At 41.1% G+C, this 14,386-nt stretch overlaps 1 protein-coding gene across 2 annotated transcripts in view; it reads left to right on the top strand.

The window, feature by feature from the left end:
- The first annotated feature begins 1,196 nt into the window (after nt 1-1,196).
- TRAM2 (translocation associated membrane protein 2) overlaps nt 1,197-14,386 on the top strand; it is a 42,231-nt gene continuing 29,041 nt past the window's right edge. The window contains exon 1 of one of the 2 annotated variants that reach the window (XM_026682540.2): nt 1,197-1,481. In XM_026682540.2, the coding sequence (XP_026538325.1) occupies nt 1,362-1,481 (120 nt within the window). In that variant the 5' untranslated portion in view covers nt 1,197-1,361. The remainder of the gene's footprint in view (nt 1,482-14,386) is intronic. The other variant, XM_087949168.1, reaches the window with a different exon arrangement.

Genomic DNA, 14,386 nt, shown 5'->3' with positions numbered 1-14,386 from the left:
TCTAGCACCATTATAACTTTGGTCACTAAACAAGTTGATTGGTAAGTGAAATTATCAAAAGTGCAAAATTAGCTTTATGAACTCTTAATGAATACTGTATTTTGTGAATTCTTGCTTGTCTATTCAAAGGTGATCCTGAGATACAGGCTTTTTTCATGCCTCTCCTTAGTTTTCCCTTCATTGCTGTCTGGAGCAGAGAGCAGCATGACTAACAGCAATTAACTCAAGAATTATTAGGAGCAGATATTATAGAAGGCTGTATTAAAGGTAGACAGATGAAATAGTGGCTGTAATAGTGTAATAACAGAACAAGGGAAAACATAATTCAGATGTTTGTTGTATGTGTGCTCATTACCACCTTCAAAAGAAATGTTTCCTTTTAATAAATAAGTTATTGGTTTTTGACATGGGAAACGGACTCCCAAGGCCCTTTCTGTAAGGGCACATTATCTGGCTGATTAGCCTTTTTTATTTACATTTATTTATTATTTATTACATATATAAGCCACCCATCTTGCTATCTAGAGCCACTTGGATAGTCATGGGGAAGATCCCTATGGCAGAAAAAATAGCTTATTTATCTATGTTTTATTAAGGTGGTTTGAGATAAAATGCTGGCATTAGCAGATCCCCAAGAAGTTTATTAAAAAAAACAAACAGGGCGACAATGAGAAAATATGTATAGTTCACTTTTGGAAGGCACACTGAATCAGTGTCACTGATCATGTACATTTGGGAATAAGTTCTATGCAGAATAAAACCCGAGTGGATTTGGACTGCCTCCCTACACACCCAATTCTCAGGCACTCAAATATTTGAACCCTTTTTCTTTTTTTTTCATCCTATCGAGCTGCTATGTCAACAGCTACCGTCTAGTAGAGTCTCTAGATGGAATTGCGGGGTTCTTTTAACCATGGTCAGAGATTTCCCCGTCCACCAGGTTTGCTCGCCTCCCCGGCAGTAGGAACTCTGCCGGGAAGGATGGTGCCACGAAACTAGGCTGGGCTTCATTCAGCAGGGGAGGTCCTGGTCTGGGAGAATCTGCAAGGCCGGACTTTGGCAGGAGGCGGCGTCTCCAGCCACGCCGCGCGAGGACCAGAGCCTCCAGCCGGCCCGGCCGCACGCCTCAGCCCTGGCAGGCAGATACAGGGTTAAGCCAGGCGGGGCCGAGCAGCCAGCCAGCCAGCCGGCGAGAACGACGCCTGCGCAAGGTTGGGAGGGTTGTGGGTGGGTGGGGGGGTCGGGTTCTGGCCCCGGTCTGCCTTGCTCGCGAAGTTGTCCAGGGGCCGGGGAGAAGTTGGCGGCGCTGGGCGGAGGCGAGGGCGGTGGGGCCGGGCCGCTCGCTCGCGTCCCTGCCGGCCATGGCGTTCCGCAGGCGGGCGAAAAGCCACCCGCTCTTCAGCCAGGAGTTTCTCATCCACAACCACGCTGACATCGGCTTCTGCTTGGTGCTCTGTGTGTTGATCTCGCTTATGTTCGAGGTGAGCAGCCCCTGCCGGGGGGGATACCAGTCGCCTTCTCCTTGGGAAAAGGGGGTCCTGCCGGGTCCTAGGGCTGCATTGCCCTCACGGATGAATGCTCCTCCTGGCTCCCGGGAGGGCGGGAGGTATCAAGCGATTTCCTTCCACCGCGAAGGCTTTTTGCCATTTCCTCTGTCTTTCCCGCTTGGGACATCTCTCCCTTCTCGCTCTCTCTTCCCTCTCAATCACTCTCCTGGGTTCCATGCCTGGATGGTACAGTATTAAAGCCGAGAATTACAGTGCTATTTATTCTTCCCGCTTGAGAGCCCTCTCGCCCCCTGGAGTTTAAAACTTGGCTGCCTGGATTTGAAGACCTAGCCTGGAAATCCGCTTTCCATTCTGAGCCTTTGCGCTCTCTTTATTCTCCGAACTTTTCTCCCAAGCTTTAAATCTTTGCCACGTCCTGATTCAGAGCCTTTCACGGAGAGCCAGCCTTTCTAGGCAACTGCAAATCAAGGCCAAATCTTGATGGGTTGTCACTGTCAGCAGGAGGGCTTCTTGGGAAATTTCTCTCTTTCGCCTACCAAAGCAGACAGATCAGAGGAGCTGCCATCTTCCCCCTTGGTTTGCTTGGGTTTGGCCTGGTAGAGGTTACTGCTCCATGGTGAGTGAAAGAGCATCAGTTGTAAGGAGCACCTGTTGTCCGCACCCCATGAATGAAATCTGCATGGCACTAAGTCATGATGTGGTTTGTGATCCAACCCAGTTGCTGTGCTCTGTAAACCTTGGTTTATGGTTCAGTATGCTGCATAAACTTAACAGTTACAATATAGCTTGAACGCATGAACTCCATGGCTGATTCCCAGCTTGGGTGACTGCAAGCCATGTTGCTGCAACTGTGAAAAACAACTGGTCTTCCTTTGCTTGTTCTTTTCCTCCAGAAGGCTGGGGGAGTAACATTTTGTCCACAGCATTCAGTCTCATATACTGTGCCATTAGGGGGAGTGAAGGGACTGGCAGCAGCTTATTTTAGCCATCTCTCTGTTACTCATAGGCCCATTTAGGTAAACAAGCAGAAGAGACAGTTACCAAGAACTTCAGATTCTGGTTGCTTTTGCTCTTGGGTGAAGAGCAAACATGGGCCATGTTCACACAACAAACTAATCACCAGAAGGGTGTATGATGCATTGGGTATGATTGCATGCAAAGATGTATGCATTGTCACTTTAGTCATTCATTTGTGGCTTAATAATCGGCATCAGATCTGTTTTGAATTTGCAAAAAAAAAAAAAAAAAGCCACCCAAAATAGTTTGAAAGCTTCTGGCCCTAGTAGTAAATAAGTTTGCAGGGGAGGGGGGGGCAGTTTTAGATGATGGCACACAGCTCTCCCTTAACTTTTCCAACTTATTGTGTGGACATAACTATAACCTTCACATAGCCCTAGTGCTCAAAGAGGAGGAAAGAGGAAAGGGTGGCTTCTTCCAGGGCTCAGTTAAACCAGCGTGCTCCCCCACAAACTTTTGGGGCACCAGGGAACCAGTTGAGTTTTTTCGGAGTAGGCGTGGTTTTGCATACTGCCTGCCTCCCCCAGACGAGGTTTTGGGGGAAAGGTGGAGGGGAAGGATGGATTTGTTCACCTGCTCAAGCAAAGTGAGTAGACTGCAGAAAGGCAGCAAGGAAGACCTGAGTCCACAGCACTCTACTCAGTCTTTGTCCTCCTTCCCTGAATAAAAAACAGTTGGGAAGAGATTTATTTTTCCTGCCTTGCTGCCATGAGGAGAGGGTGTGTGTGTCAGTAGAGGCAACTGCCTCTGATGCACAGTTGTCTACTCAAATAACCAAACGGCTAAAAGCAGCTGCTTCTCTCTCCTACCATAGTACAGCTGTTAAGACTGGATAGAGTGTCGCATTGAACTACCAGAGAGAGGCAGCAGCTCTTCCACTATTTGGCAGGATATACTAGGAGCCAGAATTAGGCAGAGCGTACTTGCCCTGAGGGCAAAGAACTGATACAGATCTTTTAAAAGTTATCATAACTCAGCAAGAGAAATTCATGGAATTGAGATCTGTTTAAATGTTTAATGGCATCTTTCCTGTATCTTCCCTACCCCGGGGGCAATTTGAACCTTGGGTCCTGCTCCCCTTAAGAGCTTTGCTGGATCAGGCCAACCTAGTCTAGCATTCTAACCTCACCACATCAGGGCTCACCAGCAGGGCATGAGTACAATGACACCGTTCTGTTTATGTTCCCTGACAACTGTTATTCAGAGGAAGTTAGACATGACTAGTTGTCAACCAGGATGTGCATCAGATGCATCTGGAGCCAGGGTTTCGAGAAGCAGTGAGATGACTACAGAGATGACTACATTCTCATTTTTCCTCTAGAATGTGGACAAACCTGAATCCCTTTTGTTCAGAATCCTGGCTGTAGGTACTTACCATTCAGAATTGATCCTGAATGGTAAGTACCTACAAACAAACAAATAATTATATATATATATATATATTTATTTATTTATTTTCTTAAGTTTTCGCGGGTACTTACATGTATGGCATTCAGCTTTGTTCGGGTATTTTCCCACGTCATTGTAGTTGTGCTTTTAAAGTTGTAGCACCGTTTCGGCAGAATCTCATCTGCCATCATCAGGCTTCTGTATAGTGTTCATCTGTGAGTCAGACTTTCACAGTTGTTTCTAACTGTACAGTTGCAACCTTAAAATTAAGGGAGAGATATACACTTGTTCCCAACTTGTCACTCTTTCTCAATATTCTTTTACAAGCATCTCTTTGAATTATCAACCTTATATTTTGACTACCGTGTTTCTCCACAAAGATGAGCCACCTTGAAAAGAAGCCGCATCACGTTTTTGAGCGCATGCGATCAAATTAAGCCCCACCCACAAAATTAGCCCTAATTAAGGCCCCACCCACCCTGGGGTGCAGGGGATGGGACGAGGGACACAGTAAAAAATAAGCTTGGGTGGGGATGGGGGGGTGGAGCTGCCCTTCTTACCAGGCCTCGCACACCCTGACACCTGCCTCGCCTTCTTCTGTGGCCACTTGTCACCATTCGCACCCATCACTCCTGGAAGGCATCTGCAGCCGATAACAGAGCTCTGATAGAAAAAATGGGCCAGCAGCGGGCTGGGTGGGGCTGTCTATGCCACCACCGTGAAGTGAGTCAATAATTAGAACCCTCCAAAAAGAAGGCCTAGCCCTTTTTTGTGGGGGGGGGGGGTTGGTTCAAAAGAAAATAAGACCCGGTCTTCTTTTTGGAGAAACATGGTAGGTTTCCTTTGCTCATTTTCCTACTGCACTTAATCTTCATGGTATGTTACTTCAATCTTCCCTGCCTCAATCTGAACACATCTATTATATGGATTTATTTTAACTGATGTCCTCTGGATCTGGGCAGGAGATCTGCATCCATCAACATTATTATTGTCCTTGTCTTCCATTAATTTTTCTATTTGGGCATCCCTGGATGATTCTAAGAACATTGTTTATAAGTGATCACTAGTAGCAAGCAAGTGTGGCTGGTACGTGCTTTTAGAACCTTTGTTCTTCTATGTGTCATCATTTATATTTATTATGAGCACAGAGATGCCAACAGACTTACATTATCAAGATTATTATGGCTGAGTTCAGTTATCTGATCTTGTTATTTTATTGCTGTCTAATGCAGGGGTTGCCAACCTTTGGACCTCAGAGACCACCAAACTCATAATTTTAAATCCCGCCAACCAGAGACCCTGGGAAAATCCCCCAAAAAGTCTGCAGAAAAATTCCCCACCCTGTTTTCTTACCAATTGATCATTCTTTATTTGGGATTGCAGGATACTGTCTCCAGCTCCGTTCTCAGGGAGAGAGAGAGAGAGAGAGAGAGAGAGAGAGAGAGAGAGAGACTTTTGGCTTTATGAAAGGAAAGCAGCAGAAGCAGCAGAAATCTTTCTTTCTTTTCCCCAAACTCCACCAGAAATGGCACAGCCTCTCGGAACAGGATGCCTTGAGGGGTCCCAAAGACTCATTTCTAGCAGAGTTTGTGGAGAGTATGAAAGACTTTTGCTGCTTTCCTTGTGTGAAGCCAAAAGCAGAAGAAGAAAGAAGCGGAAAGAAGCAGCCCAGTGGCCAGGCCAGGCGCATGGGTTGCGTGGGGCAAGTTCCCCCCCTCTGCCCTTTCCCCCCTCTCCTTACTACCTTGTGCTATTCGCAATGCAACCGACGCAAGCCTTGTATTCCCACAGGCCATGTGGGCAGCACAGCCTTGTGTTCCCACGCAGCCTGGATTAATTGCTTTGGGGGGAACATTTCTCTGCGGACGACCAAAATTTTCTCACGGACCACCAGTGGTCCACGGCCCACTGGTTGGCGACCACTGGTCTAATGTACTTGGATCAGTTCCACTCAATATTCTAGAATCCAGAGAATTCTGAGAATGTTCTTTAGTAATGTAATATTTGGAAATGATCTTTAGATCAGTAATGCAGCAGACATTGACTTAGATTTTATCAACTCCATAGCAATAGTATCCTGCAATCTTAAGGAATTGCATTCTACCATGTGCTGTTGTATAATATCAACAAGGACGAAGGAGCATCCTTTTGGATTTTATGCCTTGCAATCTTTAATTGAGTCTCTTAGGTTTATTTAACTGCAATATTATATGTGAACATTTCATATAAAACAAGATTTCAAATAAAATTCTTATATAAAATTATTAGTGAATGAAATGAAAAATTATGCATAGCTTATTTGAACTATTGATTTTTAAAAACCTATTTAAATCTTTGCAGTCATGGGAGAAAGTATTACACAGCTGTAGAATTTACTAGTTAAACAGCTCTGTCCCTTACATCAATATACCTACCGTAATTGATTTGGCAGGAGGACATGGAAGCAAGATTAGGACTGATATGGATGAAAAGATTTATTTCAATAATCTGTCCTCAAAGCATGAAAGTAAAAGATTTTTTTTTAAGATAAAAGAGTTGCTGAACCACTGATATGTGTTCATGAGCTCTCTTTGATGCAATTAAGGACAGTTTATTTAGATTTTTCTCCTTTGGCAGGGAAAGACATTACTTTTATTTTAGTATATATGTTCTATTTTTTTTATCCTGCCTTACTTTAAGGGGGTTAAATTGGTCTATACTACATTCTGTCTTCCTAGCTTTTCACACAGGAACCTTATGAAATAGGATAGATTTACAGAGAGTGACTGCCTCTTGATCAGGAATTTTGGGAGAGAGACAGACAGACAGATATGAATGAACAAGTCCTGTGGCCTTAAAGTTTGGAAAAAAAAACCCACCTCCATCCAAATCCAACATCCTATAATATAAGCTTATATTTGGTTATGTCAGAGACAGTATTGAATGGTTCATTCCATGAAACACGAACTTTGATTTTTCCGATTTGGTTAAAATATTTCCCGATTATGCCGATCTCTTTTCTTGAAATGGTTAGAATGATCACTTTACCAACAATATATAGAGACTATATAGATTATGTATAGACTCTCTAAATAGACAAATAGAGAGAGCGAGCAAAAGTGTGAGTGTATGATGCACAGAGGTAGAAATGTTTTAATACATGTCAGCGACTCAGAAAAAATGTTAGAGTTTAAGGCCATAATTTTATGCCCTTGAAGTGCGGTCTGAAGTCAGATACTTATCAACTCTCTACACTGTCAGCTCTCCACATGTAATCAACTCAGTTGTGGCTAGGAGATAGATGTCTTGGATGCATGCATATTGTGGAAGTTGGAGCTGGCTCCTTTCTGGGTTGGCTGGGAGCATTTGGAAATCCAAGTTGTATTTGCTTTGGATGCTGATAATTGTTGCAATACTGGCACTGATCCCATAGGTGTGCATGTTAGTACTTGATCTCCTTCCCATACCTGATGCCTTCCAAGTTCTGCTATGACTCCCAGCATTTTCTGGTTCATTGCATGGAACCAAGTTGCCTTGGGTGGGTGGGTGTCTATTTACTTGTTTGATTCATAGGATTAGGGCATCTGGATGATTGCCTTTTGCTTGTTAAAAAAATGATGGAGGCACTGACCCAGAAAGTGGCAGATGCTCTGGGAAAAGGTCTTTTTTTCTTCAAATGCAGGCTGGTAAAGTTGCATTTAAAATCCCTGGCTGTATACTAACCTTATTTCTTCCCGTACTCTGTATGCACAAGTAGAAAATCTCTGGCAGAATAATTTTAATCTTTCAAATTTGTGTTGTTTGGAAAGCAGGAGACGCATTCTCTCGATCTATATTGACCCAGGTGGCCTTCTATAGAAAGGACTAACACAGGGGTCCCCAAATTTGGCAACTTTAAGACTTGTGGACTTCAACTCGCAAAATTCCTCAGTCAGCTAGGCTGGCTGAGGAATTCTGGGAGTTGAAGTTCACAAGTCTTAAAGTTGCCAAGTTTGGAGACCTCTGGACTAACGGATTAAACTGAGCTGTTTTGTTTTTTTTAATCTTTGATTCCTCAAAAAACCTCACAGTTTGCTGGGTTCACATAACTTGCCAAGCCAAAACCCAATTCAACCTGTACTGTAATTTAGCATGAGGTACTCATTTTGTGAAGTGAGAGTCAAATTGACTTTGGGAAGAGAGCAAACATCGTGGATGAAGCCTGGAAATGCCTAGATCTCATGTTCATTTCGATTTATTTCCATTTTAAAGACAAGTACTGTTGATTATACATATGTAACAGATTTCATATTTTTCCCCCTTCTGTTACTTGCACCTAAGGCTTTCTGGAACTCAGGTTGTGCCCTTGTACCTTAGAGTGAGTGTGACCCTAGTCTTGCTTTCCCCCCCCCAATCTTTTCCCCCCTCCTTTTCACTGCTTATTTTGTTCCACCGCAGCCCATAGCAAACTCTTTTCATGGGGGAAGAAGGCCAGTACTACTGTAGATACAGGCTTGGCTTTAAGAAAGGCCAGCTTGCTTTACTTCCCAAATCATTTCCATCTCCTCTTCCTTTTGCTTTCTGTTTTTTCTTTCCCCCCCACTCCAGCCACTCCTTTGTAAATCAAAGGCACATTTCCCCCAGCCTTTGTTTCCTTCTTGAACTCCACTCTTGTCTGGTTCTAGTGCAGGTCCACCTTTTGGGGCTACAGCTGGAAAAGTTCCTTTTTTTGAACTTCAGACCATCCCAAAATTCCGTCTCTGCAGCCAGATTTGGAGAGTTGTGAATGAAGGCTTTCTCCCCCCCCCCTCCTCTGCTTCACTGGGGTTCCTTCCAAGCGCTCTCTCTCTTTTGCCTTGCAGTGCTGCCACTTTGCACAGAAATGCCAGGAATGCTGAGCTCCGCCTTTGGCTTCCCAGCTTGCTGTCCCACTGCTTTCCAGGCAAGGGAGGGGGGGGGGTCTGGCTGTTGTGACACAAGCTTGGGTTCTTCAGAGTCAGACTATCCTGGCTGGAGACTGGTTGCTCCTGCCAGCAGTCCCTCTGCGAGAGGCTCAGTGGAGTCTGTGATTGAGAACTTGACAGTTAACATACATGCATACTCCTCCTGCCTACCCCACCCCCCATCCCTTGAAGCTCAGTGCCACGTTTCAAAGCAAACTGAGGTGAGAAGGGAGGGGGAGAGACATATGACGTTAAGCTTGCAACTTGGAGAAATTTCTCTACTCCTCTTTCTCTCTCTTTCTCTCTCTCCCCTTCCTCTCCTCTTCAGTTCCATTCCCTTGAATTAATAAGCCATTACCCGTGAGCAGGAACATTAATGGCTTGAAAGGGGAGGGAAGAACAGGATCCTTTTAATTAGTGAGAAAACTGAGCTAGCAAAGATATTCATTCTGAAATCCTGTGCAGAAAACTATGTGAACTGTTGTTGTTGTTTTTTTAAAAAAAGCAAGCATTAAGAATTCCAAAGGACCTTTTCTCCTTGTGAACTAGAGTATTGATTCGTTTTGTCTTGTTTGCTTCTACTTGTACTAAAAGGGGGTAAATCAGTTTCCTTATGAGAAACGTACAGTGATAAATCACATAATCAGTCAATGAAAGATGCTGTTGATCTTGTAACTGTGCAAGCAACAATTAATAGTTTGTTGAGCTTGAAAGATTACCTTCCTTTAAACTTGCCAGAAAGTCAGGTGGGTGAGCCTCAAGAAAATACTGGGGTGCTTTTTTCTTTCTTTCTCCCACATAAATTACTAACACTTAGCTTAAAACGAGCCCCCCCCCCCCACCTGCAACATGAGAGATTTCATAGAGAAATGAAAGTACATCTCATTTCAAGCTTCTCAATTCTGCAGTGGGTGAACGTTGTCCTGCTTGACACTTCTGTATGAGGAAACAAATCTTGCAAAATACTTTAAATACAAAAAGTTGCATAAAAGATAAATATTTCTTATACTTCCCTTCTTCAAAACTGCACTATAAATAAATGAAAACTCAAGGCTTCTCCAGATACTGGTTCTACCTTATCAAACTTCTCTGTTATTTTAATTTACTGTATTTGAAATCACAAAAATATTGTAAATGTCTAGAAATTTTGAGCCATACAGATTACATACCTTATGGAAGCAGAATTAATTCTACACATATACACAAATCCTCAGTTCAACAAACCATTAATGTTATGTACATTACTCCCAAATGTCTGTTAAATTTAGATTTCTGATATTTCTGTCAATTTTATATAATTTCTATGGCAACACAAATTAATAAAAATGATACAGTGTACATTTGTTTAATTGTTAAATATGCACTGTGTCATTTCCATCAATTTGTGTTGCTAAATCCAATAGTGTAAATTGATAAAAATGATGTAAACCATTCAGACTACTTTAGTTACAATTGACTTTGCCTGTTACAATATATCCAACATCTGCTAAATTGAGATCTGTGCACCAACAGCTTGTAATGCATACATCCCTGTCATCTTTTCAAAGAAGCAATGTCATAAAAAGCACATAAAAAAGTTTAAAAAATGCTAGGCCAAAGAAAAACAGGTTTTAAAAAAAGGAAAAGGAAACATAAGAGTAATTCATACCAATATAATTTACTTTATTTCTTTAAACTTTTTGCCTTTGCTAATCGTCCTTTCCTTTACCAGCTCTATATACTACAGGTAGTCCTCAACGTACGACCACAGTTGAGTCCACAATTTCTGTTGTTAAGTGAGACATTTGTTAAGTGAGTTTTGCCCCACTTTATGACCTTTCTTTCCACAGTTGTTAAGTGAATCACTGCAGTTGTTAAATTAGTAACTCAGTTGTTAAGTGAATCTGGCTTCCCCATTGGCTTTGCTTGTCAGAAAGTTGCAAAGGATTACCACACAATACAGCAACCGTCATAAATATGAGTCAGTTGCCAAGCTGAAATGCAGGCAGTCCTGAACTTCTGACAAGCAAAGTCAATGGGGAATCAGGATTCACTTAACGTTTGACTAATTTAGCAACTAGTGTGATTTGTTTAACAGCTATGGCAAGAAAGGTTGTAAAATGGGGGCAAATTCTCTTAACGTATGTTTCACTTAACAACAGAAATTTTGAGTTCAGTTGTGGTCATAAGTCAAGGACTATATTCATAAATTTTTGGCCTTTTTTATTTTATAATGTACTTCTTTCATTTAAAAAAATGGACACATTATGTATTTCTGTCCTTACGGAATAATATACGAAACTATTGTAGAACGTTCAAATCATAAGTGTTTCATTTTCTCAGTTGATTTGATTAATTTAATAAGACTTTTGTTTCCCATTATTGATTACATTAAATGGTCTATGATCTATGCAAATATTTATTTGACTGTGTGGTCACCAGCTGACTACTGATAGCATGATTGATATATAGCCCTCACTGGAAAAATTGCATAATTTGGAAGCTTTCCCATCTCCAAGAATGATCACCTTATCAAAGTATCCTTAGGACAAATCTCATGACAATGTATATTTTTCCTGTCAGTATTTACTTTTGTGGCTTTTGTATTGTTCTAGCAATCAAAACTAAATAAACTGAGTACTCAGGAATCCCCTGAGGCTGCCTTCATTGTACTGGATCTTTATAGATTATTGTCTTGCTTCTTCATTTGTATAGCTTTATAGCAGCAAAATATTCTTTATTTTGAACATAACTTCTTAATTCTGAATATCAAGGGTTTGTTTTTTTTCTGTCCTTCAAGCTTATGGGATTTTGATCACTTCTGAGATTGATCCAAATGTTGCTTAATCTCCGGACCCTTCCCACGTTCTCTTCATAGAACAAATTCTGTCCTCCTCTGGGGATAGTGTCCTGTTTGTTTGTTTTTCTTTTGAATAACTATTGTGCTTTGACCCTTGAGATAAAGACAGTCAATACATCTACTAAAGGAACAAGTGAATAAAATTTATTTTGTATAGCCAAGGACAACTCTTTATCTTATGATTCATTAAGCCCAAGCCTTCATTCCATACATGAGGTGGTAGAGCCTGCAAAATCTCTATTTCTGCTTCTGGTTCAGGAAAGAAACTGTCATATGTTTGAGCTATTAATTTTGATACCATTGGTTATAATGGCAGAAGAGTGAATTTTGATCTTTTGGAGAAACAGTTATCAAAGGAGATCAGCCAAATGCAATCTTTTAACCACTTTGTTATCCCAAGTATATCACATTATAATTCTGAGGATCCTACCAAGAATTAACTCTCTGTTCACTCTGTGCATTGTTACTTTGAATCTGTCCATTTGGTTTCCAAATAATTTAAATTTTCCCTAGCATCAGTTTCTCTAACAGGTCTCTACTAAGTAAACACCTTTACTGAACCCTACTATGGGAAAACTCTCTTCTTCAATGTCTGTCTTTTATTATTGTTTGATGATTGTTAGCAGTGGTCTATCAGTCTGGACTATTAAATGGTATTTTGTTCAAGCTATTTTTCCTTTTGTACCTGTGTCTATCAAAAAAAAATCTACGATTTGGGGAATGATTAATTGGTTAATATTCTTCATTAAACAGTAAGTGTACTCTGCTTTGTTGAAGCATTGTGCATGCCAAATATCTGGGAGATGCTGTTTATATCCAATGTCTGCCTGTACACAATTGCATGTGTATTCTATGTATATATGAAGAAAACGTGCTGATACAATTCCACCAATGTTCCTGGGTGTAGATGAACCTTTGGAACTCTGTGAGGGGAAGGAGAGAATGGGGGAAAGAAGCAGAGGTTGGCTCCCACCTTTCATTACTCATGCAAGGTTCAACATTTTGATCCTGTCCATGAATGACCATGCCCTACGCAAGTTAATCCCACTGAACTCAAATGGACTTTTTGGATTCACTATACCATTTTATGATTTAATGTTATTTCTTTATTTTATACTGCAACGTTTACAGTATAGGTAGTTCCCAACTTACAACCAGTTGTTAAGTGACTGTTGGAAGTCCCAGAAAGGGGACGTTTGGACCCCAAAAAGGTATTTACAACACCAATTCGAAGCCGCACCCACCCCACCCCCAGAGATCACTTGATTACATTTTGAGTGCTCAGCAATCAGTCACCATTTATTGTCATTTGCAGCATCCAAAGTTACCTGACCACAATTTACAGTGGTTTTTGCTGACAACCAATGTTTATTTCTAGTTTCCAGCAAGAAACATTAGATTGTGGACAATGGGTTCACTTAACAACCACTGCGAATAGTGTCAAAATGGGTGCCTTAACTTTCGACTGTCATGACATGTGATAGTTGTAACTCAGGGACTATCTGTACTGTGGTTTTAGATAAACAGAATTCGGTATACGTGTGGTATAAATATAAATTTATATTTGTCAACACATATTTGAAAATAATAATTTCCCCCCAGTCTGTTTCAGACATGATTCCTTAATTTGGACTAAGACGTTTTGCTCTGAAATTTAGAGTTTAAGGAAAGAGAAAATGTATATGATTTGAAGGATCTTCTCATACCTCTACTTTTTGGTTGAGGCTTTGATTTTCTTGAAAACATCAAACATCTTTTGTTTTGATGAAAAGGCAGAAGAATTTGAGAAGCATGAGGAAAAGAGGCTATCTTGTACAAAGGCTTTGTTTGTTTCAAGAGCATAGAAGTTCCACAGAATCTCACTTTCTAACACCAGCTCTGTGAAGGTGATTTATATTCTACAACATTCTCATTTCAACTGTAGGTTATAAAATATTTCTCACATTGCAATTCAGAAAAATGCAATATACATTATTACAGCTACCAGTAGTATTACTGTGTGTGAGTGTGGATCAAAGCAACCTGTGAATAATATGAATGGCTGGTAACGGTACTCCAAACAACTGATTTAAAAATACTTCAATTATTCGAATGAAAATAAAATTTCCCTCAATTTTTGGGGGGACATTTCTAACTCATTCCACTTAAGGAATGGAATTCTCTGATCAGATACAATCCCTCCCCTTCCCTCCCTCCTTCCCTCCCAAATCAGCTCTCTCTTTCTACAAGGTGTGAATGAAAAGTAATGCCTCCAACATTATAAATCATCATCAAGTGCTGTTCTACAAGCTTTGATATGTTCTTTAGCATATATTCTTTTGCTTCAGTTGGTAGAGGGTTACTGTGAAAAAAAGGTTGTGCTGCTATTTTTTTGTGAAATGGAAGCTTGCAGTGGGTATTGATGACTGTGCTTTGAACAATGTGTTGTGATTGAATTGCTTGTCACAATATTTGTCATGAGTTGAGGCAATTGCAAAGTTGGCTATACAGTCCAGACTTAATACCATGCAGCTTTCCACTGTTTCACTGAGCATTTCCAGAGCTGAAGGAATAGTTTTGTGGGCGCCTGTTGGACTCAAATGAAGAGATGGAAAGAATTTTTAGAACCTTGTTGAGGTCCTTTGTGATAGCTTTAAGAATTTTGCTCATTGTTAGTAGAAGTGCATAGCGAATGGTTGTGATTATGAGGAAAAGTAAATACAGGTTAACAAAAGAGCTTATTTCATGGATTA

The sequence above is a fragment of the Notechis scutatus genome, chromosome 1 (assembly GCF_049901735.1).
Source record: "Notechis scutatus isolate UNSWTSFEM ecotype Mainland chromosome 1, rNotScu1.2, whole genome shotgun sequence".
NCBI lineage: Eukaryota > Metazoa > Chordata > Lepidosauria > Squamata > Elapidae > Notechis > Notechis scutatus.
The sequence above is the reverse complement of the archived record's forward strand: the minus strand, read 5'-3'. Positions and strand labels throughout refer to the sequence as shown.